Consider the following 27,336-nt stretch of genomic DNA (forward strand, 5'->3'; position numbering starts at 1 on the left):
GCATTTTCAAACTGATATAACGGTCGACCTCGAGTTTTCCCGATGTGGCCAACGAGTTGAGAATTTTTTTCTCACTATTATGCACATACCATGAACTTTTAAAGAAAATCGTTAGAGCCGTTTTCGAAATAAAATTTATATATATATATAAATATAAATATATATACATACATACATACATACATACAAGAATTGCTCGCTTAAGAGTATAGGATTTATATTTATTTATAAATAGAGTTCTTCTTTTTTAATCTCACTTTCCTTTAAAAAAAAAATTTAATACGCATATTTTAGATTAAAAAAAGGTCTATTTTTTAGTTTGTGGAGGGTAAGGCCCTTGGCAGACGCTTCGTCGTAAATCCGGATCTGCATTTACTTATTCCAAGCATGCTACAAGCGTACACTTCTTAATCACGACATTTTTTGCCAGCCGTAAAAAATGCGAAAAAAAAAGTAAGAAAAAAATTATATAAGTTTCTGACCCGTCGAAATTCCGCTATATTTTCCTCTCTTTTGTGTAGACCTTGGGGCTGTAGACCCATGCTCTCCCTTAAATCCGGCCCTGCATGGAAGTCTACCAAAATCGAGTAAAAACATACAATATGAGTAATTATGAGTAGGTCTATTCTTCGACTTTAAGCTTTTTATCGAAATATTTGAAAGGCTCTCTGATACTTTCACATTTCCGTTAATTTTTTTTTATCGAATGCTACAAATCATCCTAAGATCGAAGTTCTAAATTCCCTTTAAACTTTTATGTAGATCGAATTATTACAACTAAGTAGTGCAAAAAACGCTATTAAAAAAAATAATTTTAATTTAAAAAGTTTTCGCGCGTTTATGGACTTGAACCTCTGTTCCTGACCCTGATTAATAGGTCCAAAAAAAATATTCAAGAGAGATAACTAGCAATTTCTTTGTTCATACACCGGTACTATTTCCGGTTCACGTTAGCACTGTTGTCTGCTGAAATAACGTTACTTGCATTCTCTGTTGCAATTACGTAAGAAAATAGAAATTCTTTAGAGACTAGACTGATAAATTAAAATTTAAAATAATTATGCAAGATAGATACGATCTAGGGCTAGGTTTTGTCTAGATCTGGTTATCGAATTAGCTTTTCGCCTTTTCAGACTAAGTCACACTAACTTGAGTCGACTTGACTAAGAGTAAGACACTCTAGACTCTAGTGACTCTAGACTCTAGATCTAGATCTAGTCTAGTATTACTATTTATTACTAAGGACTAAGTCGTCTAAAGTCTAGTAAAGTATTAGTAATTTGACACACTATTACTACTATTAGTGACTATTCACTGTATTGTCAATAATGTCAAGTATTGTCACTAACTTGACTAAGACAAAAGTAAAAAAGTTAAATGAGTAAGTGAGATCATCATTCAGACATTATCATATGTGATTATGATCAAACTCAGATTCACTCTCAGATACTGACTTAACTGACACAGTCAGTGAGTCAACGCAGGTGACTGATAATTATGATAAGCGTAACTGACGGTAACTAAGTGACTAGATAGTAGATCAGTAGATCTAGATTATTATAGACTCTCTCTAGGACTCTAGGTCTAGTATCTAGATATACCAGTGATGCCCAAAATACGGCCCGCGGGCCAGATCCGGCCCTCGACGTGGTTTCATCCGGCCCGCCAAAGCGTCGGTCCAAAAAATTAAGTGGTTAAAAAGTGTATCTTAACGTACGCTAGGACTCTATTTTTTTTACTCTAATGGATTGGTACCATGACTTTTAATTTATGAGATGGGACTCTGAATGTAGAATCTACAAGGAAAAGTGAACAGATCTTGACTTGTTTGCAAACATTATCAAAAGCAAAGAAGTTTGTTCTATAGAAAGTGTGGCTGTTTAAATATATATATATATATATATCAAAGGTATTCTTGGATTGATCCGCGACTAAAAGATTGTTAAACTACTGGTACTAGATCCACAGGTTTTTACTTTCTAAAAGTTTCAGGTTAATTTCATGTCGTGTTTCTATCTTTTGTTGATGTGGCCCGCGACACGAGGGTTGGAAATTAAAATGGCCCGCAGGATGAGCAAGAATGGGCATCACTGAGATATACTATTGATACTATCTACATTTATTATACACAGAGTCTAGATCTAGAATCTAGATCAGTAGACTAGAACTACTAGAAGAGTAGATCATTAGACTTAGATCTAGATGATGAATGATGATTAGTAAATCTTAGTCTTAGTAATACTAATAGTATTGATGAAATTATAACAAGCAAGTAAAAGTAAACATTCTAAAGGGATTATTTAAAAGATTTTTTTTACAGTAACATCAAACAAGAACATTAAATTATCAAAATTAAAAATAGGTTAAAATGCTATTTAACTATATCTAGATAAATCTAACTTTAGTTAAGCCAATATTAGAATATGCATCTTCTGTTTGGGATCCCTCACTGAAGCAAACATAAAAAACAGTGAGATTTATAACAAACGAATATTCAAATTTGATAAGAGTATTTGAGTAATATCTAAGTAAAATTAGAGACGATTCAGGACAGAAGAATAAAAAGAAAAGTAGCTATAATATAGATCTATAAAACACTAAACCATAATTTACAAATAGGACACAAAGATAGAGCCACATTTCTTATTCCATACGCTAGAACAAATTAGTATACAAGTGCTCCTTCTTCCCTAGTGCCATTAGAGAATAGAATGGGTAGCCTGAATCAGCCTGGAAAATCAATGACTTGGTAGAGTTTAAGTCATTGATTCACATGCATGACTAGATTGACAAATGAAATGCATAATAGAATGTAATTATCTTCTTTTTGCAGTAATGTCTGTAATATATAAGATATAGTATAATAGATTGAGTAAACTATAGACTGGTATAGTTATCATGGGTGTTTTTTTTCCCCCACTTACACACACACACATATATATACAGGGCTTTTTTTGTGACGGTGTGCACCGGCAAGTCTTACCGGCACCTTTTTGAAAAAATTATTACTTTTCTTGTCTTTTAATGTATATTATTAATTTTTAGTAGTTAAAAGTTAGGCAATCAACTACTAAGTACCAGCACCTAATCCCTGAGTATCAGCACCTATTTTTTTTTTTTTACAAAAAAAGCACTGGGTATTATTATCATTATTGGTATTGTTTATAAATAGGGCAAGAAACTGACACATTTTTCATTGAGAAATAACATTTTATAGTTAGGGTGAATGTGTTTTTGACCCAGATGTCAAAAATAAATATGTTGAATTTGTAGAAGAGTTGAACAGATCTAGATTTCAGCTCTTGCACCACATCTATTACAATGTTTTATTACCTAGACCAATGAGTGCACTTAAGAATTTCTGTGCAACTTACTATCCACATGCTTTGAAAAATAAATTTACTTATGAACACATACTAGATCTAGATCTAATAGTGTTAACATCCCAAAGAGTAGGAGCTGTTACTGAAAGCATAACTCTTTTAATGACACAGGCTATGTTACTAATATAAACATATACCATTTAACAGTCATCTTTCTTAGAGGCCTATAAAAGCATGGAGTGCTTTGAATATGTATCGATGGTCTTATTCTATGAGATAACAAAATTTGTACTTCCATTTAAGTGTGTCCAATGTTTTGTTTGTGGAAAAAAAATCACTCCGGTACTTTATTCTGGCTTATAAATATCTCTTATACAATGTTTTCACTACATCAAGAAAAATTTAGTCCAGATAATCACACCTTTTTAAAAAAAAAAAAAGTCATTGTGAATAACAAATAACAAGTGACTTATTTGCTATTTGTCTTTTCTTAAAAAATTTTCTTTGTTTTAGTGTAAATTTTACATTTTTATCAGTATGTTCTTTAAAAAGAAAATTATATGCTCTAAATTATTTAACACAAAATATTTACTTCTAGCATTCCAGCAGCAGCATAAATTGAAAATGCGTACGTACCAAGAGGAGCTCAAATTTATTGAAAAGTCCTCACCTAATTGTTGGCATATTAAGAAAGGATTTGTTGATAATATGAAGGTATGAAAATTTTATAGCTATAACTTCAATGCACATTTTAGTAATAGCTTTAAAAAAATACAATTTACCGCTGAATATGTGTATTGTTTTGTTCATGTTCTCGCTAATTAGAATTATTATTAATTATCAAGAATGGCAATTGTATTGAATTTGTTTATGTATCTGTTTTCAGGTTGATGGCTATTTCTATGCAAATCCATCGTTAGAGAAACTAATGTTTGATGAATTGAAACAGTCATGTAACAGTAAGGGGTTCGGAGGCTTTTTGCCAGGCATGAAACAAATAGCTAATGTTGCTGCCTTACCTGGTATAGTTGGGGTTAGTAAACATTTAGTTTTAAATGCTGGAAAAATTCACATTGTACTTCTAAATTTAATGTCCCCCTTCAACCATATTAAAACTAAGTGTATCTTGAAAATATTTTTGTTTTTCCTTGAAATTAAATCTTTAAATTTATTTTTCAACTTATCTTATATAATACAGACGTTACTTCAAAAAAGAAGAGGATTACGTCCTACGTGTCATGCATTTAGTCATGCATATTAACCAATGACTTAAATTCAGCCAAGTCACTGGTTTTCCTGGCTAGCTCAGGCAACCCATTCCATGCTCTAATAGCACTAGGGAAGAAGGAGTGTTTGTACAAATTTGTCCTAGCATATGGGACGAGGAATGTGCCTTTATCTTTGTGTCTTTCAGAGTATTTTATTAAATTTTGTTTTTGTATTTGAAGATTATGGTTCAGTGTTTTATGTATGATTGCTACTTTACTTTTGAGCCTTCTGTCCTGAAGGCTTTCTAAATTTAGTGATTTTACTAAAGGTGTTACTCTAGTCAAATGTGAATATTCGTTTGTTATGAATCTCACTGCTCTATTTGTGTCTGTTCCAGTTTTTTAATGTTTTCTTGAGTTGAGGGGTCCCAAACGAGGATGCATATTCTATTATTGGCCTAACCAAGGTTAAATAACATTTTAGTTTAATGTTCTTATTTGATTTATAGAAATTTCTTTTAATAAATCCTAATGCTTTGTTTGATTTTTTTTTTAGTTTCATCAATATGTGGATTCCATGACAGTTTTTCATTTATTATAACACCTAAGTATTTTGCGTTTTTAGTCTGTGTTACTGGTTTGCCATGAATAAGATAAGTGGAATTAATTTGTTTTAGTTTTTTTGTTACTTTTAACAACTGACATTTTTCTGGGTGGAAAGACATGCTCCAATTTGATTCCCATTTCTGTAATTCATCTAATTCTCTTTGTAAAATATCTGTGTCCTGTGTTGTTTTTATTGTTCTATATATTATGCAATCGTCTGCAAATAATCTGACTTTTGTTCCTGAAGTAATGCAATTTGGTAAATCATTTATGTAAATTAAAAATACTAGTGGACCCAAGACTGTTCCTTGAGGTACACCTGAGTTTACTGTTATCGGTGTTGATTTAGAGCCATTTATTATTACAGTTTGTTCTCTCCCTATTAGAAAATCTTTAATCCACTGATGCAGTGAACCATTAATGCCGAAATATTTTAATTTTTTAATCAAACTATGGTGGTGGACTTTGTCAAAAGCCTTAGAAAAATCTAGTAAGATAGCATCTATTTGTTCACTATTATCTAAACCTTTTGAAAAACCATCAATTAGTCCTATCAGTTGTGTTTCACATGATCTATATTTCCTAAAGCCATGTTGGTATGGTGTGAGGACATTATGTTTGTCTAAGTGATTTATGATGTTGCTACATATTGTGTGTTCTAGGATTTTACATGTGAGGCTGGTAAGTGATACTGGTCTGTAGTTTCCTGGGTCAGATTTTTCTCCTTTTTTAAATAGAGGGGTGACATTAGCTTCTTTCCAGTCCTTTGGTACTCTGGCCTGGTTAAGTGAAGCCTGAAAGAGTATTTTGAACACTGGAGCTAGCTCATTGCTTAGTTCTTTGAGTAATCTAGCTGGAATACCATCAGGTCCAGGAAGCTTTATTTGGTTTGGTGTTGGCTAATAGTTTTTGAATTCCATTTTCTTGTACTACTATATCTTCTATGTTGTTTACTTGGTTCAAATTCAAACTGCTATGTCAACAAAAACATTCTAGGTTTCCAATGTAATTAAGACATTCACCTTTTTGTCTTCTAAATTATTTTATGCTTTCTTATGGAAATAAGATCATTTTCACTTATCCATGTAGCTTCACAGCACCCTATTATCTTCAAACTTAAAAACAAAATATTTTTCAATTTTAAATGTAGAGCATAGTATGGCATGAAAGAAAAAATCATGATATATGCTAACAAAATACATTTAATATTTCTAGCAGTAAATGTTGTTTTTTTTTGTTTTGTTTTTTTAAGGAAGATAACTCTAATGTTTAAAAGAAGTAGTATATATAAAAATGTAATGGATAAGAAGAGTTAATGAATAATATTAATCTTTGACCTTTAAAGAAAATAACTATAATAAACATTTTCCCATAGTAAAGAAAAACAAAAATATGTATTTAAAAAGACATTTTACTGTAGAATCCATTATTGTTTTGCATGAAATAACCAAAGATTATGCTTATTTGTTTGTAGAGATCAGTGGGCTTGCCTGATGTTCACTCTGGCTATGGCTTTGCAATAGGTTAGTATTTTGATTATCTTACATTACCTTGAACCACTTGTAAATGTGTAAGTTTTTTAAATCAAATCATTTAATAATAATAATTCAATCATAGTAGTAAACATCCCCATGGATCTGAATACAAATATTTGTATAGAGGAAGAGGAAGATAGAGGGAGTTTGCGTTATTTGTAGACTACCTCTGCAGGATGTATGGTTCAAATGTTTTCTACCTCATAAAATCAGACCTGACTCATGTTCACAAACGGGATCTTGAATTACCAAATACAAAACTATTATTATTATTAGAAGACTTTGTAGGAGACAAATTTTTGTATTACAATGCCATATACAAAAATAATATATCCACAATAGGGATGATAGTGAAGTCAGTTTTTTCATTTTCAAGATCAGACAGTGCCAAAGTAAAAATACCCTTTTATCTTCTTTGAGGAATGCTATAAATGTATTTGTGTACTGTATCCATACTTTTAAAATGTAAAAACAAAAGAATGTGATTCTAGAAGCAGCCTGAAAACTTATGTTGAGTACAACCAAGTGTGACATTGAAATCTGATATTAGTAGTGCTTATATTTCTTTTCAGGTGTTAACATGGCAGACAGCCATCACTGGGAGGTGAACAAAAATAGTATGCATAGGACCCGAGTATTTTGAAAATCATGTTTTAGCATAATGTTTTCTGTATTACAAATGTCATTAATGAAGATAATATTTCTTCAATTCTGATTGTAGGGAATATTGCTGCTTTTGATGTGAGTGATCCAAAGGCTGTTGTTTCCCCTGGTGGGGTAGGTTTTGACATCAACTGTGGAGTTCGTCTACTTAGAACAAATTTACATTTGAAAGATGTGTCTTCTGTGAAAGAGCAACTGGCCCAATGTCTATTTGATCACATTCCAGTAGGCGTGGGCTCAAAGGGAATCATACCAATGACTGCTCAGTATGTTTTTATTTTATTTGTTCAATTACCAAACAAACATAAAAGGCTTACACTTTGTTAAACTTATTGACTTGGTTTTTATACTTTTTTTTTTCTAACAAGAAATCTTGAAGAGGCTTTAGAGATGGGAATGGATTGGTCCTTAAGAGAAGGTAAAGTCATGTTTGTCAAAATAATTTTGTTGTAAATAATATTCTTAGTTCGTGATGTCATTCTTCATTAGCGAGATAGTCTATTTGTGTACATTTTCTTCAAACAACTCTTGTAAAGAATTTTTAAAAATTTCACTACCATTTGCCTTAGGATAATTAAAGTAAGTCAAATACTTGTTGTTAGTGTGTTCACATTATTATTGCCGGTTGAAAGAAATGTTTTAGATTAGACAATCTCATAACACTGATTGCGTTGATCCCTGGAAGTACTGGGCTTTACCCAGGAGGTGGGGTTGACTACTAAAATTTGAGTTGAGATGGGGCACAGTACTTATAAATATATACATATTCACAACAGATTTTTATTGGATTATTAAAATTTTTACATTTTGAGTTGTGAGTGTACTTATTTTTTACATCAGTGGTGTAACTCTTAGCACTTGACCTATATTGGGGAAGTAACCCTTTGAGGAATTATGGGCAGGACATGGCCTAAATTGTGCCAATGTGCCAAAAATCCAAAATATCAAATACTCGTTGAAAGAAACTTCAATACATGTTAAGCCTAGGAAGTATTATCAGACCTGCCTACCGTTACGCAAAATGCATATTTGTTACGCGAAATCTCCCAAAAATGACTGTCAGTACGCAATTACGCATTTAACCCGTCGCGTTATGCATTTCGTATCCTTTTTTTTTTCCTCTCTTGACTAGCTTACGAGCGGTCACGGAGGTCACGCTAAGCCGTCCTGTTGGGGGGGGGGCAGAAAAAATGGGGGAACACATTGTGTCCAGATCTATACGTTGATACACCAACGTGACTTTTTTTTTTTTTTTTTTTTTGTAAGTTCATTAGTAGAAATTAATTATGTTGAATCCCTGATTTCCGTATTCATTTGTATAGAAAAAAATATCGAAGTGCTATCCATTCAAAACACATTGAGTGACATTGTCATTGTAGATATCTAATCTAGATCTAGATCTGGATTCTAGATCTAGAATCTAGATAACTTGTTATACAGGAATAGATCTAGCTGAGTCTAGCTAGTCATTACGTTATGTCATGATTCTCTACATTACTAGATCCAATTTAGTTGTAGTATGATTTAGATTGACTAGATCTAGATCGATAACATCTACTACCATCTAGTCAAGATCTAGACTAGATTCTTAGTCTTTCTTAGTATAGAGTATAGAATAGATCAAGGGTGAAGGTAGGCCTATGAAAGTTTGGAGTAGACCTATGTTTGTAGCGCGGATCCACGGCATCGGTAACACTCTTTCTTGAGCCCATTTGTCGTATTGATCTAGATTTAGATTGTAGATCTAATCATAACATCTAGATCTAATATATATATATATATATATATATATATATATATATATATGACAAAATAGTGGATCGCGTAAGTGTTACGCATTCTGGTGCCAAAATATGCATTTTGACCATCAGCATTACGCATTTGGACTTTTTTTGGTAGGCAGGTCTGTATTATTGTCAATAATAAACATTTATTTTTATTTTAACTGCATCTAAACATTTTAATATTAAGATGAAGTGTTTTTTCTTCTGTTAGGCTATGCATGGGCTGAAGATAAAGAACACTGTGAAGAATACGGCAGAATGCTGCAAGCAGATCCATCAAAAGTGAGCAGCAGAGCTAAAAAGAGAGGATTGCCTCAGGTATACATTTCCTCCCCCCTTTCTCACCCCTGAAAAAAAAAACAAGCATACCTGATTAGACTAAATTTTGATGTTTTTTTTTAAAATCTCATTAAGAAAAAGTAACTTAAAGTTTTAGTGTCTCAGAAACTTTGCTAACTTATTCTGGGTCGGGAATGATTATACAGTCTAATAAATGTCAGTTTATTGTAATTTATAAGCCCTACACTTTTTCTGATTAGCTTTAATATAAAAAATTTGTCTTGAATCCAGTTGGGTACACTGGGAGCTGGCAATCACTATGCTGAAATACAAGTTGTGGAAGAAATCTATGATCAGTATGCTGCTAAGAAAATGGGCATAGAGTTCAAAGATCAGGTTTGTGTTATGATTCACAGTGGCAGTCGAGGCATGGGCCATCAGGTGGCTACAGGTATTTGAACTCACTTAATATTTATAGAAACCAACTTTGTTTATGCAATTTGAGATTTAAACTATTCAAGTAAGTTATGTTTGACATTTTGTCTCACTATCTACTATACTGTGTAATTATTTTGAAGATGCACTTGTTGCCATGGAGAAAGCAATGAAACGTGACCAAATTGATGTCAATGACAGGCAACTTGCTTGTGCCCATATCCAGTCTGAAGAAGGTCAAGACTACCTCAAAGCTATGGCCTCTGCAGCTAACTATGCCTGGGTGAACAGATCAAGCATGACATTTTTAACAAGACAGGTTCGTCATTGGTATTAATAAAAAAACAACGTATGATTATATACATAAAGTCATGTGAAGTTCGCTTACGCAAACACCAACATTTTTAAACGAATTTGAGTTAAATCTTTGATCAGGAAATTTAAAACAATGTAAGCTAACCATATCCTTGTCATGATTTTTATTGCCTTTATGTATTGTGTTTTTAATGCTTTGTGTGTTTATCAACTGCAGGCGTTTGCCAAAATGTTTAAAACAACTCCAGATGACCTCGACATGCATGTCATCTATGATGTGTCTCACAATATAGCCAAAGTAGAAGAGCATTTCATTGACAATAAACAGAAGACACTCTTGGTACATCGCAAAGGTTCAACACGAGCTTTTCCTCCTCATCACCCGCTTATACCTGTAGACTATCAGGTAACTTCTAACCTAATCTTCTTGTCTCATATTACCCATTGGTATTGGCAGCTGAATTTAAAAGAATATATAAATTTCATGTGTATTTTGGCAGCTCATTGGTCAACCAGTTCTTATTGGAGGCACCATGGGAACATGTAGCTATGTATTAACAGGCACTGAGCAAGGAATGGTGGAAACATTTGGAACCACATGTCATGGTGCTGTAAGTTGATTGTTGTTCTTTTTTATTTTTTCTTCAATCTATAGGAAAATTTGGCTAGAGCTGTACATTCTCAGATTGTTGGGAAATCATCATGTAGTAGAAATCAGTGTCTTTTTTTTTTAAGGCTAAAACAGCAGTCTATGCAATGAAAAAAGTAAATATATTATTTACTTATTTTGTCTACTTAAATCCATATCCACTTGTCAGTTGGGCAAGTAACTTTTCCAATGAATTTTAGTCTAAAAATGTGGTATTCTAAAATTTTTAATCATTTAAATTGCATAAAATACTAGGCTATATTAGATTTCCATATTCATCATCATCCCAGTGGCGCTTAAGCGAATGGAGGGTCCTGGCCATCTCTCCATTCTGAACTATCCTGTGCTTTACGTCTCATGCCAGGACTTTTAGCTGTTGTAGGTCTGCCTCTACATCATCAAGCCACCATATTCATGGTCTGCCTTTGGGGCACCTGCCTTTTGGTTTTTGCTGGTGAACAATCTTTGCTCCTCTGTTCTCTGGCATTCTTTGATATTGTAGAGGTTGGCTGTATAATTGTTCTTGTTGCAGAAACTTATAGAATGGCACTCCAAACACATCTGACAACATTAGAAAAGGACTGCGAAAATAACATAAATGAGCATTGGGAAATAATAAAGCATGCTATCAAAAGAACAGCAGAAGAGGTAGTTGGATTTAAACAAAAGAACATAGGGTGGTATGATGATGAATGCAGACAAACTATAGAAGAGAAGAACAATGCCCGAATGATAATGCTACAGAGAGAAACCAGGAACACTAGACAGCAATACAATGAAGCAAGAAGAAGGGCCACAAAAGTTTTAAGAAAGAAAAAACGGGAATGGGAAAAGTCCAAGATCACTCAAATTGAGGAACTAGCAAAGGAGGGAGACGCGAGAGGAATGTATATGAAAATTAAAGATGAAAAGAACGGATTTCAAGCTAGATCACACATGTGTGAGAACAAAGATGGTCAGCTTATTACAGAAAACAGCAGGGTCATTGAGAGATGGGCTGAATACTTTGAGGAGATCCTAAATACTACTGAAGATGGAGACAATGGAGAATATGAACTGCCGCATGGGGGACCAGATCCCTTAGTGAACCCTCCAACACTCATTGAAACATCAGGAATAATTAGGACCATGAAGAATCACAAAGCACCAGGAGAGGACCAAATCACAGCAGAACTAATTAAATATGGAGGGAAAGACTTACATTCCCAAATACACAGACTAATATCAAGAATTTGGGAAGAAGAATTAATACCAACAGAATGGGAAACGGCTCTTATAACCCCAATACACAAAAAAGGATCCAAGTTAAAGTGCTGTAATTACAGAGGAATGTCTCTACTAAATGTGACTTATAAGATACTGTCTAGGCTTATAACTAAGAGACTTGGAAAATATTCAGAAGAAATCTTAGGTGACTACCAATGTGGTTTCAGACCCAACAAATCCACAACCGACCACATCTTCACACTAAGATGTATACTAGAAAAATGCCATGAATACAACATACCAATCCACCAACTCTTTATAGACTATAAAATGGCTTATGACAGTATCAGAAGGAAATACCTATATGACACACTACAGGATTTTGGAATACCCAACAAGCTGACAAGACTTATACATATGACATTAAACAACTCAAAAAGCAAAGTCATAATACGAGGAGAACATTCACAGGAATTTAGGATTAAACGAGGATTAAGACAAGGAGACGCACTTTCCTGCATGCTTTTCAATTTAACACTGGAGAGAGTTATAAGAAATATACACATAAACACAAGGGGAACTATTACTAACTACTTCAGGAGAGAAAACATGGGTCCACAACCAACAGGGACGATATACAGCCAACCTCTACAATACCTTGCTTATGCCTGTGACAAGTCAAAAACTCGCTGTCAGAGTCACTCAAATTTATCACAGCATTAATTATTATTTTTCATTATTTATTTATTTTATTTTAATTATTTCCCCATCCTACCTCCAAATTATTCACCCGCCACACCTTTTCCGCTCCAGGCTAGACTTAGTTGACCACATTGGAGATAGCTAGGCCACGTCTTTCGAGTTATCTTCCCTTGACCGGGGCAAAGATACGCACAGACTTTGATCTTATCGGCAGGATGTCTGACAGCCGCAGTGGACACCACCTTGTGTGGAATGCAAGTCACTCCTCCCACCCCCCCTTTTATCCCACGTCTCTCTTTGATCTAGGAGATCACGCGGACCAGCACGCCCATTTACCTTTCAAGGTGCGACTCCCATTCATTATTCTCTCTCCTAGAGGAATACCTGGTGGTAAGCCGAACTTAATCACAAGTTCCATCTTAATTACTCTGTGTATATTTCCATTGGATTTTATCATGTGTAATTTATTATTTCATTTATATTTAATTAGTGCATTGTGTATTTCTCACTGGCGTAAGTAGAAAACATGAACATGTCCTATGTATTTATTTGTTTATTGCATTACTCTATTAATGCTACGTTGCTCAATTGATAGTTGATGCAACTATGTATATATTTGTACACCTTATTTTATTTTTTTTATCTCGGTTGACAGCCTTGATAATTTCACTATCGCACTAATACTGCGCTTAGAAAGGAGATATGAGTTATCCCCCCCTGTAATGAATTATCTCTCCTTTACTCATTTTACTCTAACAAGAGTTGCGCCCCTTGAACGGACACCCTCTCCATTCAAGCGCGCTCTATTGTTCTTGATCGACGGTCATATGTAAACATACCGTCAGGGTCGCTGACCACCGCCCAATTCACCCCCCCCCTTTTCTTTCTCTATCCACCTGTGTTGTTTATTTGAGATTATTATTTCCCCTTCTATGTACATTTTATATTATTACTTTCCCTTTTATGCACATTTTTATATTACTACTATCAGCCATCTATTATTCCAAATCCCATTTGTCATCATCTCCCCTTTTGTGCTCAAAAGCAATTTTACCAATCTGACGAATGCACCTCAGTCGAGGGCATCGATAAGATGCATGAGAGACATGTCCTAACTTGTCTTTATTTATCCGCAGCCTCCCTCAGGTAATCGCCTATTGCCTATTTAGGTGCTTAGTGCTACTCAGCACTGTATTGGCTTTCGAGAATCGCCTATTGCCTATTTATTGGATCAACTATTTGTTTGATATCAAGAATCACCTACTATCTTTGCACTTAGTGCTATTCAGCACTGCACTAGCTCACTGACCTGCCTACTTATGTGCTTAGTGCTATTCAGCACTGCACTTTCCTATTGAGTAGCGTCTACCGCCTGCGTGGACCTACTCAACTCTATCACTTGGCGCTATCGGCATTGCCCGCCTATTCGACAGCCCACCTGTCAAGCTATTAGGTGTGATGTCCCTATAGATTCAGATCTGTGTGAGACGTCATAGCTACGCCAACCCTCTGCAACTCACTGGACATATCCTGTCAACTACGCTGCCCACGGCAGATCCGCTCTGCCCGCAGTAACCTTGTGCCCACGGTAGCCGGCCACCCGCCCTACTGTGCCCACTACAGATATTAGATTTTGGGGATTGAGACTCCACAAGAACTATATCACCGGCGTCCCTCTATCCGCTAGAGCGCCACCTCCAGCTGCAGAACCTCAAGCCAGGACACAGCCAGCTGCGACATCAACAGGACAACCAGCTAAGTCAGAGGACAAAGTGACATACTCTCTCATTAGGTGCAAGAGTGATGATTAAACATAGAATATACTAGAGATATATGCAAACCCTCCCCCTTTTTATTCTTATATGTATATTTATGTAAATAAATATTCTTCATTTTTAACTTTTGTATCTATCTTTCATTGCTTTGTCTCGTTGCGTGTCTGCTCCCGATTCATGTGCTGATAGGTTGGTGTGTGATAGCTTTAAAAATAATCATCCCCTAGACATTAAATGTGCCATACCCACGTCACATTTCCCCACCTGTCACAATGCCGATGACATTGCCTTACTGGGTAAAGAAACCTCTGACATCGCTAGAGCCTTCATACAACTAGAAGAAGCATCTCGACCAGCAGGACTTGAGGTCAATGACAGTAAAACCAAGTACATCACAATGACAAGAGACAATCAAACAGAGGGACAAAATATCAAAATCAAAGACCACGAATTTGAAAACGTCCAAACTTTCAAATATCTAGGAAGTACTATTAATTTCAAAAATGGCCTACTAACAGAAATAAAGGAAAGAATAACAGCAGGCAACAGGGCATTTTATAGCACCCACCATTTACTTAAGAGCAAAATGATTTCAAGTAAAACCAAGAAAATAATATACAAAACTATAATAAGACCAGCAGCAATGTATGGAAGTGAGACCTGGACACTGACAAAGACATCTGAAAATTTACTTAACACTTGGGAAAGAAAAATTCTTAGGAAAATCTATGGTGCCATACAGGATGAAACAGGGTGGAGGACACGCACTAACCATGAGTTATATCAATTATATGAAGACCCACCAATAGTGAACAAAATAAAAAAGAACAGACTACATTGGGCAGGTCAACTTGAAAGAATGTCAGACAACAGAGGGGCGAAAATCGTATACAGGCAAAAACCAAAAGGCAGGCGACCCAAAGGCAGACCCCGAATGCGATGGATAGATGACGTGGAAGCAGATCTGAAGCAGCTTGGGGTTAGGGCGTGGAGACGAAAGGCCCAGGAGAGATCTGAATGGAAGGATGTGTTAAAGCAGGCCAGAGCCCTCCATGGGCTGTAGCGCCACTGGGATGGATGGTTGGGGACCTATGTTTTCTCTTCTGAAGTAGTTAGTAATTGTTCCCCTTGTGTTTATATGTATACTCATTATTTTTTCTAGAGTCAGATTGAAAAGCATGAAAGTAAGTCACCTTGTCTTAATCCTTGTTTAATCCTAAATTCCTGTGAATATTCCTATGACATTACTTTTTGAGTTGTTTAATGTCATATGTATAAGACTTGTCAGTTTGTTGGGTGTTACGAAATCCTGTAGTGTTTGAAAAAGATATTTCCTTTTGATGCTATCATAAGCCGTTTTATAGAGTTGGTGTAGTGGTATACTGTGTTCATAGCATTACTCAAGTACATCTTAGAGTGAAAATGTGGTTGGTTGTTGATCTATTAGGTCTGAAACCACATTGGTAGTCACCTAGGATTTCTTCTGCATACTTTCCTAATCTCTTAGTGTCACATATTACATTATAGAATTGTGTGTACATTTCACATTTGAAAGAAATATAAGCCCTCGACATGAGCCTCGGGATTTACCCCTCAAATTTAGACACTTGACAGCACGTCAGGATTTACCCAAGGGACGTGATTAGTATGTTTGAAATCTATTGGTTGATTTGAAATTAAACAAAGACATTTTTTTAAAAGAGTTAGCGCCAGAGAATTGGCGGGGAGTAGGAAAGTAACGCCAGTCGATAAAATAATGTCCTTGTAGGCAGTCACGTTTCTAAGAGCTCTGTTTGAAAAGCCTTTGTAATATGTTTCATGCTCATTGATTTGTAATTTGTACATAAACTGTACTTACGTTGTATTTAAATAAAGTTCCAGAGTTTTGTTTTATCAAAGAATCGTTAATTGTGATTCTAGATCGTCATTTTTTTAAACTATTGAATTCAAGTAAAATCCTCGGCATAACAACATATCGTACCATCTGCATGTTGTTACATCTGGCACTCTCCGACTAATAAAAGTTCATGGACAACTTTTAACGAAATTCATTCAAGATCTAGGACCAATTTCTAAAACTCTTCAAAGGAACTTCATTCTTATTTAACGGAGGACAGAATTTCTGTGTTTAACAGGTCAGTTGGTTATCAATAATTCTTTTATAAAGATTTTCGTTAGAGTTACGTCTAACTCACGAAATCCATTATTATATGTAATTGGCAAAAGGAATAAGACCAATATACATAATAACTGGCAATATAAAAGACCAGTAAATCAAATAACTGGCATTATAAAAAAGACCAGTAAATCAAATAACTGGCATTATAAAGAAGACCAGTAAATAATCATTTGTGCAGCACAAAGTAAACAGAAGACCAGATTTAACCAACTGTTAAACCAGTAAAAAGTACTCGGCTCAATAGATCTATATATTCAATCATACGACTCCAGTAACTACAAGTCTACTGTCAAGAATTTATTAGCAAATTGAGGCTTCAAGAACTTTGTCACTAGATCTATATTATTATTAGATTCTATATCTGAGATAAAGCCAAAATCCAGATATTGAACATTTTGCTCCAATAAAAGAAACTAACAAAAAAATTAAATATGGCTTCCAGTTCTAGAACACAACGACTCTTCGAATTGATAGAATTAGCCAAAGAAAAGCAAATCCCAAAGCCAGACCAGTGGGCAGAGAAACAAGAAGAAAAAGAATATCAAGAGCAAGAATCTGAAAAACAAAGTCAAGAATCTGAAAAACAAAGGCAAGAATCTGAAAAACGCATGCAATTAGAAGAAAAAAAATTGCAAGACGCTGAAAAACAAAGGCAAGACGCTGAGAAACAAAGGCAAGACGCCGAGAAATAAGGCAAGACGCCGAGAAACAAAGGCAACATGAAAAAGAAAAAATGGAATTCGAAAAACAAAAGAATGAAAATAAAGAAAGCATTCCAATTCAAGGTCACTCAAATATGTTTGACAAATACAGATTAATGAACAAAATATCGGCTTTCAACGAAAACATTGACAATATGGACTCGTATCTCATAAGATTTGAAGAAATAGCTACAACATCCGGTCTACCTGAAGCACATTGGTCGAGCTCACTCCTTACCCTTTTGACTGGCAAAGCTGTCAACATTTGCTCACAACTGTCCATCAATGAACGCAGCCCTTACTCTGATATCAAGGAAGCTCTACTGCGCCAATACGGAGCAACTTCAGCCAACTATAGAAAGAAATTCTATAATGAAAGGCCACAGCAAAATGATGATCCTCAAATTTTTGTAGCTAATATGTCAATGTGGTTTGATAGATGGGTATCCATGGCCAAAATAGAAGAAAGTTACCAAGCTCTTCGTCAACATATTATTATCGACAACATTACCCATGCTCACTCAGAAGATATTCAATCCTACATTATAGAGAGAAATCCTACTGATATCCAGACATTAACCAAGATCATCAGACAATATAAAGCAGCCTATCCAAACAAGTCAGTCAAACCATCTGTTGAAGAAAATTTTGTCTGCTTTGCTCAAGACAAAAATGCAAGATATAAGTCAGATGACAAAGTCAAATGCAACAAATGTCATAAACTAGGGCATTTCACGTCTCAATGCCGCAGCAGAACCACAGAATGTTCATTTTGCCATAAAAAGGGTCACCAAACTCATGAATGTTGGAAAAAACAGGCAGTCTCCAAAAATCAAAATTTTGATAGACCCACATCACCAACTCAAAGATACAGCAATAGAAAGCAATACAATCTTAACAAAGCACCTGGAAATAATAAACCAGATAACAAACCTCGCTACAGAAGTCATTCACAGGACTCCAGACTACAATATATGCCAAACAGAAGCTCATATAACAGAAGCTATTACAACGAGCATTCAACTATGACAGTCATTGCAAAGTCCAATGGTCTCAAATTTTATCCAGGCTTTGTAGGAGACAAGAAGGTGGAAGTTCTTCGTGACACCGGAAGCACGTCCACATTAGTACATGAACGCTTCGTACACGCAAACCGTTTCACAGGCAACCACGTCCAAGCCACTGCCTTCAACGGAACTGTCAGCAAGTTACCTGAAGCCATCATTTATGTTACTACACCATTCTTCAGTGGTCAAACAAAAGCATTAGTAACACCAAATCTACCAGTGGACCTAATCATTGGAAACATAGAGGGAGTTAAAGAATGCACTCCTCAAGAACTTACTGAATGGACAAATGCCATAGAGCAAGGTCAAAAATGTTTGGCAGTAATGACAAGATCCATGTCCAGACAACAAGAACATTTGGCACCTGAACAAGTTAGCCAAAATAATCACATGGCTACCTCAGTTACGCAAGTTATGCAGAATGCAACAGAACCAGTTACTAGTCCAGTAGCCAGCAACAATCAAGAACATTCAACATGGACACCCCCAGTTACATCAAGCCCATCCCTACCGGTCATAAGTCCACCTCCAATTCCCGAATGTCCATTGTTGAACTTTGAAGAACAAGACGACATGCCCAGAGTCTCTAGCAATGATACAAGAACTTTAACTAGTCAAAATGAAAGAGCCATATCATGTCTTGCAACCATACCAGAAGAAGATGAAAACGACACGTCCGAATTTGACGACATCAATATGCCACAAACAACTACCAAACAAACTGAATTTTGGCAAGACATCAAACTCAATTCAATGACACCGCAAAAGCAGAAAGAACTGACTACCATTCTCAAAGAAAATTCAGACATATTTACAGATGTTCCAGGCAAAACGTCAATTGCGGAACACAATATAATACTTACGGATTCCAAGCCTACAAAAGCAAGACCTTATCCATTACCAGTACACTACAGAGACTTTCTTAAACAAGAAATTAACCAACTATTAGAGCAAGGAATCATTGAACATTCCAACTCTCCATATGCTGCACCAATAGTACTTGTCAAACGGAAGCAAACGACAACTCCAAGAATGTGTGTCGACTTCAGACAGTTGAATAAAATAACCCAACTTGACTCATATCCTATGCCAAATCCTGAAGATCTTATGACCAAATTTTCAGAGGCAAAGTTCTTCACCAAAATAGACCTGTCCAGAGGTTATTACCAAATACCAGTCAGACAAGAATGCAAACAGTTTACGGCATTCACCACAGCTTATGGACTATTCCATTTCAACTTCATGCCATTTGGTCTAGTCAACGCCAGCAGCACCTTTAATAGAGCCATTCACAGCATACTAGGCAATCGCTCTGACACAGTGTCATATATAGATGACATTTGCATATTCCATAAGACATGGAACGAACATATCAAAGGACTACAAGAAGTTTTCAGCATACTGAAACAACATGGTTTTACCATAAAGCCTAATAAGGTAGAACTAGCTATGTCAGAAATATCCTTCCTGGGTTATAAAGTCAGCTACAATTCGCTGAGACCTCAAGAGAACATTATTCAACGCATACTAGACATCAAAGTCCCCACCAGTAAAAAGCAAGTGAGAAGTATTTTGGGTCTGTGTAATTTCTACAGACATTTCATACCAGGTTACACAGCACTCATAGCTCCATTGATTGAACTCACTAAGAAAGGACAACCAACGAAGATTCCATGGTCTACAAAGTTACATACCACTATTGAGAACATTAAAGCTGAATTCTCAAGAGACACTATTCTCAAACTTCCGAATCCAGAGAAGCAATTTTACCTCGCCACAGATGCTTCATCTTCAGCTATAGGTGCATGCCTAATGCAGAAATACCAAGACACTTCACAGAAATGCCAAGAGACTTTGCACCCAGTATTTTTCATCAGCAGGAAGTTGTCACCAGCTGAAACCAGATACTCAACCATCGAACGGGAATGTCTAGCCATTGTATGGGCCATAGCCAAGTTCTCCAGATATCTACTAGGTGCTCATTTCACACTCCTAACTGATCATGCACCACTAGCATTTCTGAACTCAAAGAAGTTAGCGAACAGTCGTTTAACTCGTTGGAGTCTACAACTCACGGACTACCAATTTGAGGTCAAGACAATTCCTGGTCGTGAGAATGTCTTCGCTGACACACTTTCCAGATGTATTTAATTCTTAACATAATTGTATATATATTTTTATTCCACAGGTGTAGTATATCAGTTTTGTATTGTCATATTTTAATTTCATCATGAAGCTTCATAACTTATTCAATTCAAGATTTAATTTATTCAAGTATTATGCTTTGTACAACTTTTGATATTATTCATGACAAGCATTGTCTCATTTTCATAACCACTTGAATAGTGAAACAGGTGTTCAAAGTCATCAATAATTTTATTCACTGCATTTACATTTTTTTTTATTATTGTTGTTATCTCCAAGTTGACTTTATTTTGTCATATGTTACCTCAACCATTTTTCTATAATTTCATGTATGGTATTTTGTGTATATTTAAATAATTTTAATACATATGAGCATTTCTATTACCATACAAATGCTAAATGGAGGGGGGGGGTAATATGTCACAGATTACATTATAGAATTGTGTGTACATTTCACATTTGAAAGAAATATAAGCCCTCGACATGAGCCTCGGGATTTACCCCTCAAATTTAGACACTTGACAGCACGTCAGGATTTACCCAAGGGACGTGATTAGTATGTTTGAAATCTATTGGTTGATTTGAAATTAAACAAAGACATTTTTTTAAAAGAGTTAGCGCCAGAGAATTGGCGGAGAGTAGGAAAGTAACGCCAGTCGATAAAATAATGTCCTTGTAGGCAGTCACGTTTCTAAGAGCTCTGTTTGAAAAGCCTTTGTAATATGTTTCATGCTCATTGATTTGTAATTTGTACATAAACTGTACTTACGTTGTATTTAAATAAAGTTCCAGAGTTTTGTTTTATCAAAGAATCGTTAATTGTGATTCTAGATCGTCATTTTTTTAAACTATTGAATTCAAGTAAAATCCCCGGCATAACAACATATCGTACCATCTGCATGTTGTTACACTTAGTAATAAGCTTAGTTAGTATCTTGTACATTACATTCTGTTAGTATTACTTCTTCCCAAACTCTTAATATCAGTCCATGTATTAGAGAATGTAGGTCTTTTACTCCATATTTAATTAGTTCTGCTGTAATTAGGTCCTCTCCTGGTACTTTGTTGTTCTTTATCGTTCTAATTATTTCTAATGTTTCATTCAGTGGTGGGGGGGTCCACTAAGGAATCTTGTCCTCCCTGGGGCAGTTCATATTCTCCATTGTCTCCATCATCAGTTGAATTTAGGAACTCCTCCAAGTATTCAGCCCATCTCTCAATGACCCTGCTGTTTTCTGTGATGAGCTCAACTTCTCTGTTCCCACACTTGTGTGATCTAGCTTGATATCCATTCTTTTCATCTTTAATTTTTATGTTCATTCCTTGCACATCGCCCTCTTTTGCTAAGTCATCAATGTGAGGGCTCTTGGATTTTTCCCATTTTTTCTTTCTAACAACTTTTGTGGCCCTTCTTCTTGTTTCATTGTATTGCTTTCTGGTGTTTCTGGTCTCTCTGTAGCATTATTATCCGAGCATTGTTTTTTCTCTTCTATAATTTGTCTGCATTCATCATCTTACCATCCGAGTCTCTTGTTCTTCTGCTTAAATCCAACACTCCTCTTCTGCTGCTCTTTTTATAGTATGTTTTATTTTCTCCCATTGGTCATTTATGTTATGGTTTTAATTGTCCTTTTTCTATATTGTTAGTTGTGTTTGGAGTGTAACTGTATAAGTTTCTGACACAATTTCTTGACCAATGTTGTGTTCTTTTTCTTTGGTGATTGTAGAGTACTTAGTCTTTGTCTAAATTTGGATTTTAGTAGTAGGTGGTCAGCATCTCTCCTTCTTACATCTAGTATATCAGATCCATTTCTCTAATCTATGAGTATATGATCTTTTTGATTTCGGGTGTTTCCATCAGGTGAGATCCAGGTTGCTTTGTGAATATTTTTATGTTGGAATTAAGTGCTGCTAATAGACATTCCTTTTCCTGAGTCAAAATCATTGTTGGTCTCTTCATTTAAGCTTTCTTTGCCAATTGTTGGTCTGAATGTAGCTTCTTTTCCAATTTCGGCTTTTAAATCACCAAGTACCGGTACTATTTTGATGGCATGTATTGGCGCCTCGTCGTAAATTCTTTCCAATCCATTGTAGAAGGTTTCTTTAGTGTTATCATCTGCATCTTCAGAGCATTTATAAATGTTATGTTGAAGAATTTCCCTCTTACACGTAGTAAGCGGAATCTATCATTTATAGGTGTCACAGCTTTCCTATTCTATTTATAATTATAACTCAATAGGATCTACCTTAGGTCTCGATACGTCTAGGTGTCCCTGGTTCAGTTCTAGTTAACGAAATAAAACAATTAAACCACTAGATCAAACACATAAACTTTAATCAGCTTTACTGCATATCACACACGCTGGTCTCTCTCTAACAACAAAACACACTTCCGGTCATTCACGCAGATTGTAAAAATAGATTATACAATTACATACATACACACATTCATCCGTGACAATAGGTTTAAATCTGATAACATTGCTTACCATTTCCTTTTTAACAGTGAGTTGGACTAGTGCTCCTGCTCTTAAAAGGCATAGCACGTTACATGTCGCAAAACTAAAATCATGTTCATTTCCAGGCATAGGTTGTTTTCCATTGTGATCAGTCCAGTTTTTCATATGTGTTTTAGCTTTCCTAACAATATTTTTTATAAGTCTGGGTTGTTAGCCCTGCACATAACCTTCTTGTGGGCTGCCCCTTTCAGCTCTCTGGATAGCTGCCTATAGATTTAGGTAAGTGCCCTAGCCTTTGTGGATCCCTCCACTTCCTGCAAGGCAGCAGGTTTGATTTTAGTCCACTTCAGGTATTTTATTTCCCCAACAGTACCCACCATATCTGGAGGGCATTTTGCTATTTGCCACCTGAGAGGTGCTCAATGGGAGATCAAAAATTCCACACGAGAGATTTCCTTATTAGCTATGTAAATGAAGTTAATATCTGATGTTTCTAGTTAAATGGCTGCCTGGTCGTGCGGTTTGCACGCTGGACTGTCATTAAGATTTATCGATGGTCCCGGGTTCAAACCCTGCCCGCTCCCATCCCCCGTCATCCTGCGGGAGGTTTGGACTAGGAAGTAATTTATCTTAAACTCTGAAGGAACATCCGAAACATGTAAAACATTTTAAAAAACATTTTACAAACAATCATAAGCATATAGACTTTTAAGAGAAATTTTATTTTTATAGGGCAGGGCTTTGTCCCGAGCTAAATCTCGAAGAAACCTGGACTACACAGATGTATTGTCAGCATTAGAACAACAGGGCATAAGTATACGTATAGCTTCACCAAAGTTGGTGATGGAAGAGGTAATGAAATAATTTTGTTTTGAAATGAGCATGCTTAAAATGTTTTGAAGGAAATAACATTGTATTCAATATAATTGTTACTAATATGTGCTAAACAGAAATATTTCTTTTAACAGGCTCCAGAATCTTACAAAAATGTAACAGATGTTGTTGATACATGTGAGAAACATTTTTTTTTATTTTTTAAGTAATTCTTTTTACACAAGCAATTATTAGGCAATCATATTTTCTGTTTATAATTATTTTAATGTATTCTGCTTTCTCTTTAATTGTATAGACTGAAAAAAAGTGAAGTAAATAGTATGATAGCTATAAAGTTTAAATAGCAATTTTTTTAGCTGACTAGGAAGATAATGTAGATAAAATGGTAGAAATACAGTTGACCATTGATAATCTGACACTTTTGATCCGACACACAATCTAATGCTATACCAACTCTGTGGTAATGTTTATTTCATCTGCACTTGCATGTTTTGACATGTTTTGTATGTTTTGACATGCAAGTCTCGCCTTTTCTCATGTGCTTCTTGCTGTGTTATTGTTAATACATTCTTGGTTGTCTTTCTGTGATTACATCTATTAGATAGTTGACCTGACGTAGTTTTTTAATGTTGAAGTTTTTGGTTACATCTTGTATGATGGAGAGCAAAGTTGGCAAACATAAAACATGATCTCTTCTTAAAATAGGAGAAATTATTCAGAGGTAGGACTGGGGTGAAACTCCCACTCTTGGATGGATGGCATTTGGGGACCAACTGTTTGTGACATTATGAAATATGCTGAGAAAATGTAACATTTTGTGAACTCTTTTTAAGACCACTCCAAGAGAAAAACATTCAAATGAGCAAATATCTAAGTTGAGGAAGTTTTTTTTAGTATTTAATTTATTTAGATCAATAAATTTTTTATTTTCCTGTATTGTTTATTTTATACTATTGAAGATCTATGAAAATATCTTGTTACTGTACATCATAAATATATATTTTTTCCTTAACATATACTAGCTAAATTTTATGGTATTCTGACATCTTCAAATATCTTACACCACCTCGTTTCCATAACCATCAGACTATCAAGGGTCAACTGTACTAAATTAAAAATGTAACCAAAAAAAGCCTTTTGAAAAAATATATATTTGTTTTATTAACGGTGAAAAGAATAACAGATGTGTTTTGAGTGATTATGGTTACAGAACAACTGGGTTCTTATAAGCACAGATATAAGCTTGGGTTATTTTTGTTTAACTGTATCTATTTATATAGAATACATGGCCTTAAAAAGCTTTTTAACAATATAAAGCTAGTTAACATTTTTTAAAAAATTTAAGCTTTAAAACACTTTTTGTTTATTGTGGGTAGATTTATTGTGTGATATTTTAGTGACTAGAGTAGGCCTACAGCATATTCAGTAATATAAGTGAACTGATAACTTAGTGGCATAGCTGTCATGTGTTCTCTGTTCATGGAGTGAACTGGATGAAGTCAAAGGAGTTTTGAATGGCTAGAATGGAGATATGGCTCAAGATTTTTCTAATTTTGCTATTAGACATTTTATAAATTTTACAAATATTTATCAAAAGATCTTTGTAAAATAAAAACTCTATTAATCAAATAAATTATTTGCTTTATAGTGAAATGTGCCAAATATTGTGGTTAGTGACTGGGCCTTCAATTATCATGTTTCATGTCTTTTACCCTTCTCAAATAAATCCTTAGCAAAGACTGGATGATCATCTTGAATCAGAAAATAACCATCATAAATATAAATTAGGCATCTGCAAATGAACTTTCGTAGCAAGTTTTGAAACAACAACAGCAAAAGACTAAATTACTGTATCTTGAAAACTTTCTGCTTGTGTTTGGATTATGATTTACTTACTCTAGCATATTGAATAAAAAATCTTCATTTAATTGTAATGCTTTGTTTTGCAAAATTTATTTACTGATGATATTTTTTTATAATTTATATTTTCAGGCCATGCTGCTAATATCAGTAAAAAATGTATCAAACTGCGGCCTATTGCAGTGATAAAAGGATGATATCAACATATGTCATAGTTTTAAGACAAACCCTCTAGGCTTAATATGCAAACTTTTTATTTGAATCTGTTTTGAACAAAAGTTTTCTGAAGCTTTAGCAATGATTTGTTTTATATGCCAGTGTTTGATAACCACACTTACATTTTATTCAACTAAAAACCTCACTATTTAATTTAAAGTTGTGAAAATAGTGCAATGTTCTATTTTCTAGTTGTTGTTTTTTTCAGTGTTGATCTGATGTGTGAAATTCTAATTTTTGAGTTCAATTGTTTTATCCATTTGTTTTTTTGTCAAAGGTTAGCATTAGTGAGGTTGTTTTATAAAATTAAAACTAAAATGTTTATAAAAAGTTTTTCCAATAAAACATAATTGAATATTTCTTATTGTACTTATAACATAGCATGATAGCACCACTGTAAACATTGCATTTAATTGTACAGATGCCATGCGATAATTTCTTTTTGCTGACACAGCTGTAATATTCCATGCTGACCTTTATGCGAATTAATGTATAAATAAAATGATTATGTAATTATTTACTTGCAAATATTTTTTGATGTTGTTTTTTTTTTTTTAAATAGATAATTTTGAACCAACCCTATATCTTTAAAAGAAAATTCTGGTTACTTCCAGTTTTATCTAGTTTCTAAATAAACACCATAAATATAATATTGTAACTGATTTAGTTACAGTTATTAACAGCCTTATCTGTCATGTTAAATATTTGGTTCACAGTTGAGTTGGGACATGTAGCCATAACAATTTCTCTAATCTTTCTAAAATAATCTCTTTTCACAATTCTTCTTATCAACTTGCAATTTATTATTGTGTTCAAAAGGGTTGGTGGGTGGACATAAATCTCAAAAACTGCTATAATAATTTGCTAGAAATTCGACAGTTGGTGTATTTCTGTAAGGGGGGGGGAGTGGAAAACCCCGGTATTATATTCACTAAATAGTTAAATAAAATACACTTTCATGAACATGTAACAAATCAGTCTAGACTACTGTCTTTTTATATTTCTAAGTCTGGACTTGTACCACCAAAATAGAATTGTATATACTTTGTGTAGATGTATAACTCCACCAGAAAGGTCATAATGATCTCTGCCAGTCCCAAGTCAGCATAAAGGAGGAGAATTGGGCATAGGGCTAGCAACCTCACCCTGGACATTAAATAGCTACAGAATTCTGACAAGAGATAGCTGAAAACTTTGTCCTGAGAACAGAAGGCTCTTCTACTCGAAGAATCATGAAGCCGCTAAGCCTAATATCCTTTTAGCGACTAGGAAACCAATACATAAAGGGTCATGGAATGGGAGGATCATGTATGAAAGTGAAAAATCCGTCAAAGAAAATCTAAATAAAACAAGATGGACCCAAGCAGGACAGCTTAGACTGACGTTAGGAGAACT

General features: G+C 34.8%; 1 protein-coding gene across 1 annotated transcript; it reads left to right on the plus strand.

Annotated features, from left to right (window-relative positions):
- Positions 1–915: 915 nt before the first annotated feature.
- Positions 916–26,474, plus strand: LOC106058009 (RNA-splicing ligase RtcB homolog). The gene is made up of 14 exons (XM_056027257.1): positions 916–1,003; positions 3,922–4,037; positions 4,210–4,356; positions 6,612–6,660; positions 7,394–7,601; positions 7,704–7,753; positions 9,331–9,437; positions 9,690–9,849; positions 9,977–10,152; positions 10,366–10,554; positions 10,649–10,759; positions 23,764–23,883; positions 24,000–24,042; positions 25,858–26,474. The coding sequence occupies exons 2-14, from the start codon at positions 3,948–3,950 to the stop codon at positions 25,920–25,922; spliced, it is 1,515 nt and encodes a 504-aa protein (XP_055883232.1). The 5' UTR covers positions 916–1,003; positions 3,922–3,947; the 3' UTR covers positions 25,923–26,474.
- The last annotated feature ends 862 nt before the right edge of the window (positions 26,475–27,336 follow it).

The sequence above is a fragment of the Biomphalaria glabrata genome, chromosome 4 (genome assembly GCF_947242115.1).
Source record: "Biomphalaria glabrata chromosome 4, xgBioGlab47.1, whole genome shotgun sequence".
In the NCBI taxonomy this organism is placed as follows: Eukaryota; Metazoa; Mollusca; class Gastropoda; family Planorbidae; genus Biomphalaria; species Biomphalaria glabrata.

Excerpts from the sequence above, each read along its gene's own strand:
- LOC106058009 (XM_056027257.1), top strand. The coding sequence starts at position 3,948 with ATGCGTACGTACCAAGAGGAGCTCAAATTTATTGAAAAGTCCTCACCT. Across the intron at positions 10,153-10,365 it reads TGACATTTTTAACAAGACAG|GCGTTTGCCAAAATGTTTAA; the intron begins GTTCGTCATTGG and ends TATCAACTGCAG. Across the intron at positions 23,884-23,999 it reads CAAAGTTGGTGATGGAAGAG|GCTCCAGAATCTTACAAAAA; the intron begins GTAATGAAATAA and ends TTCTTTTAACAG.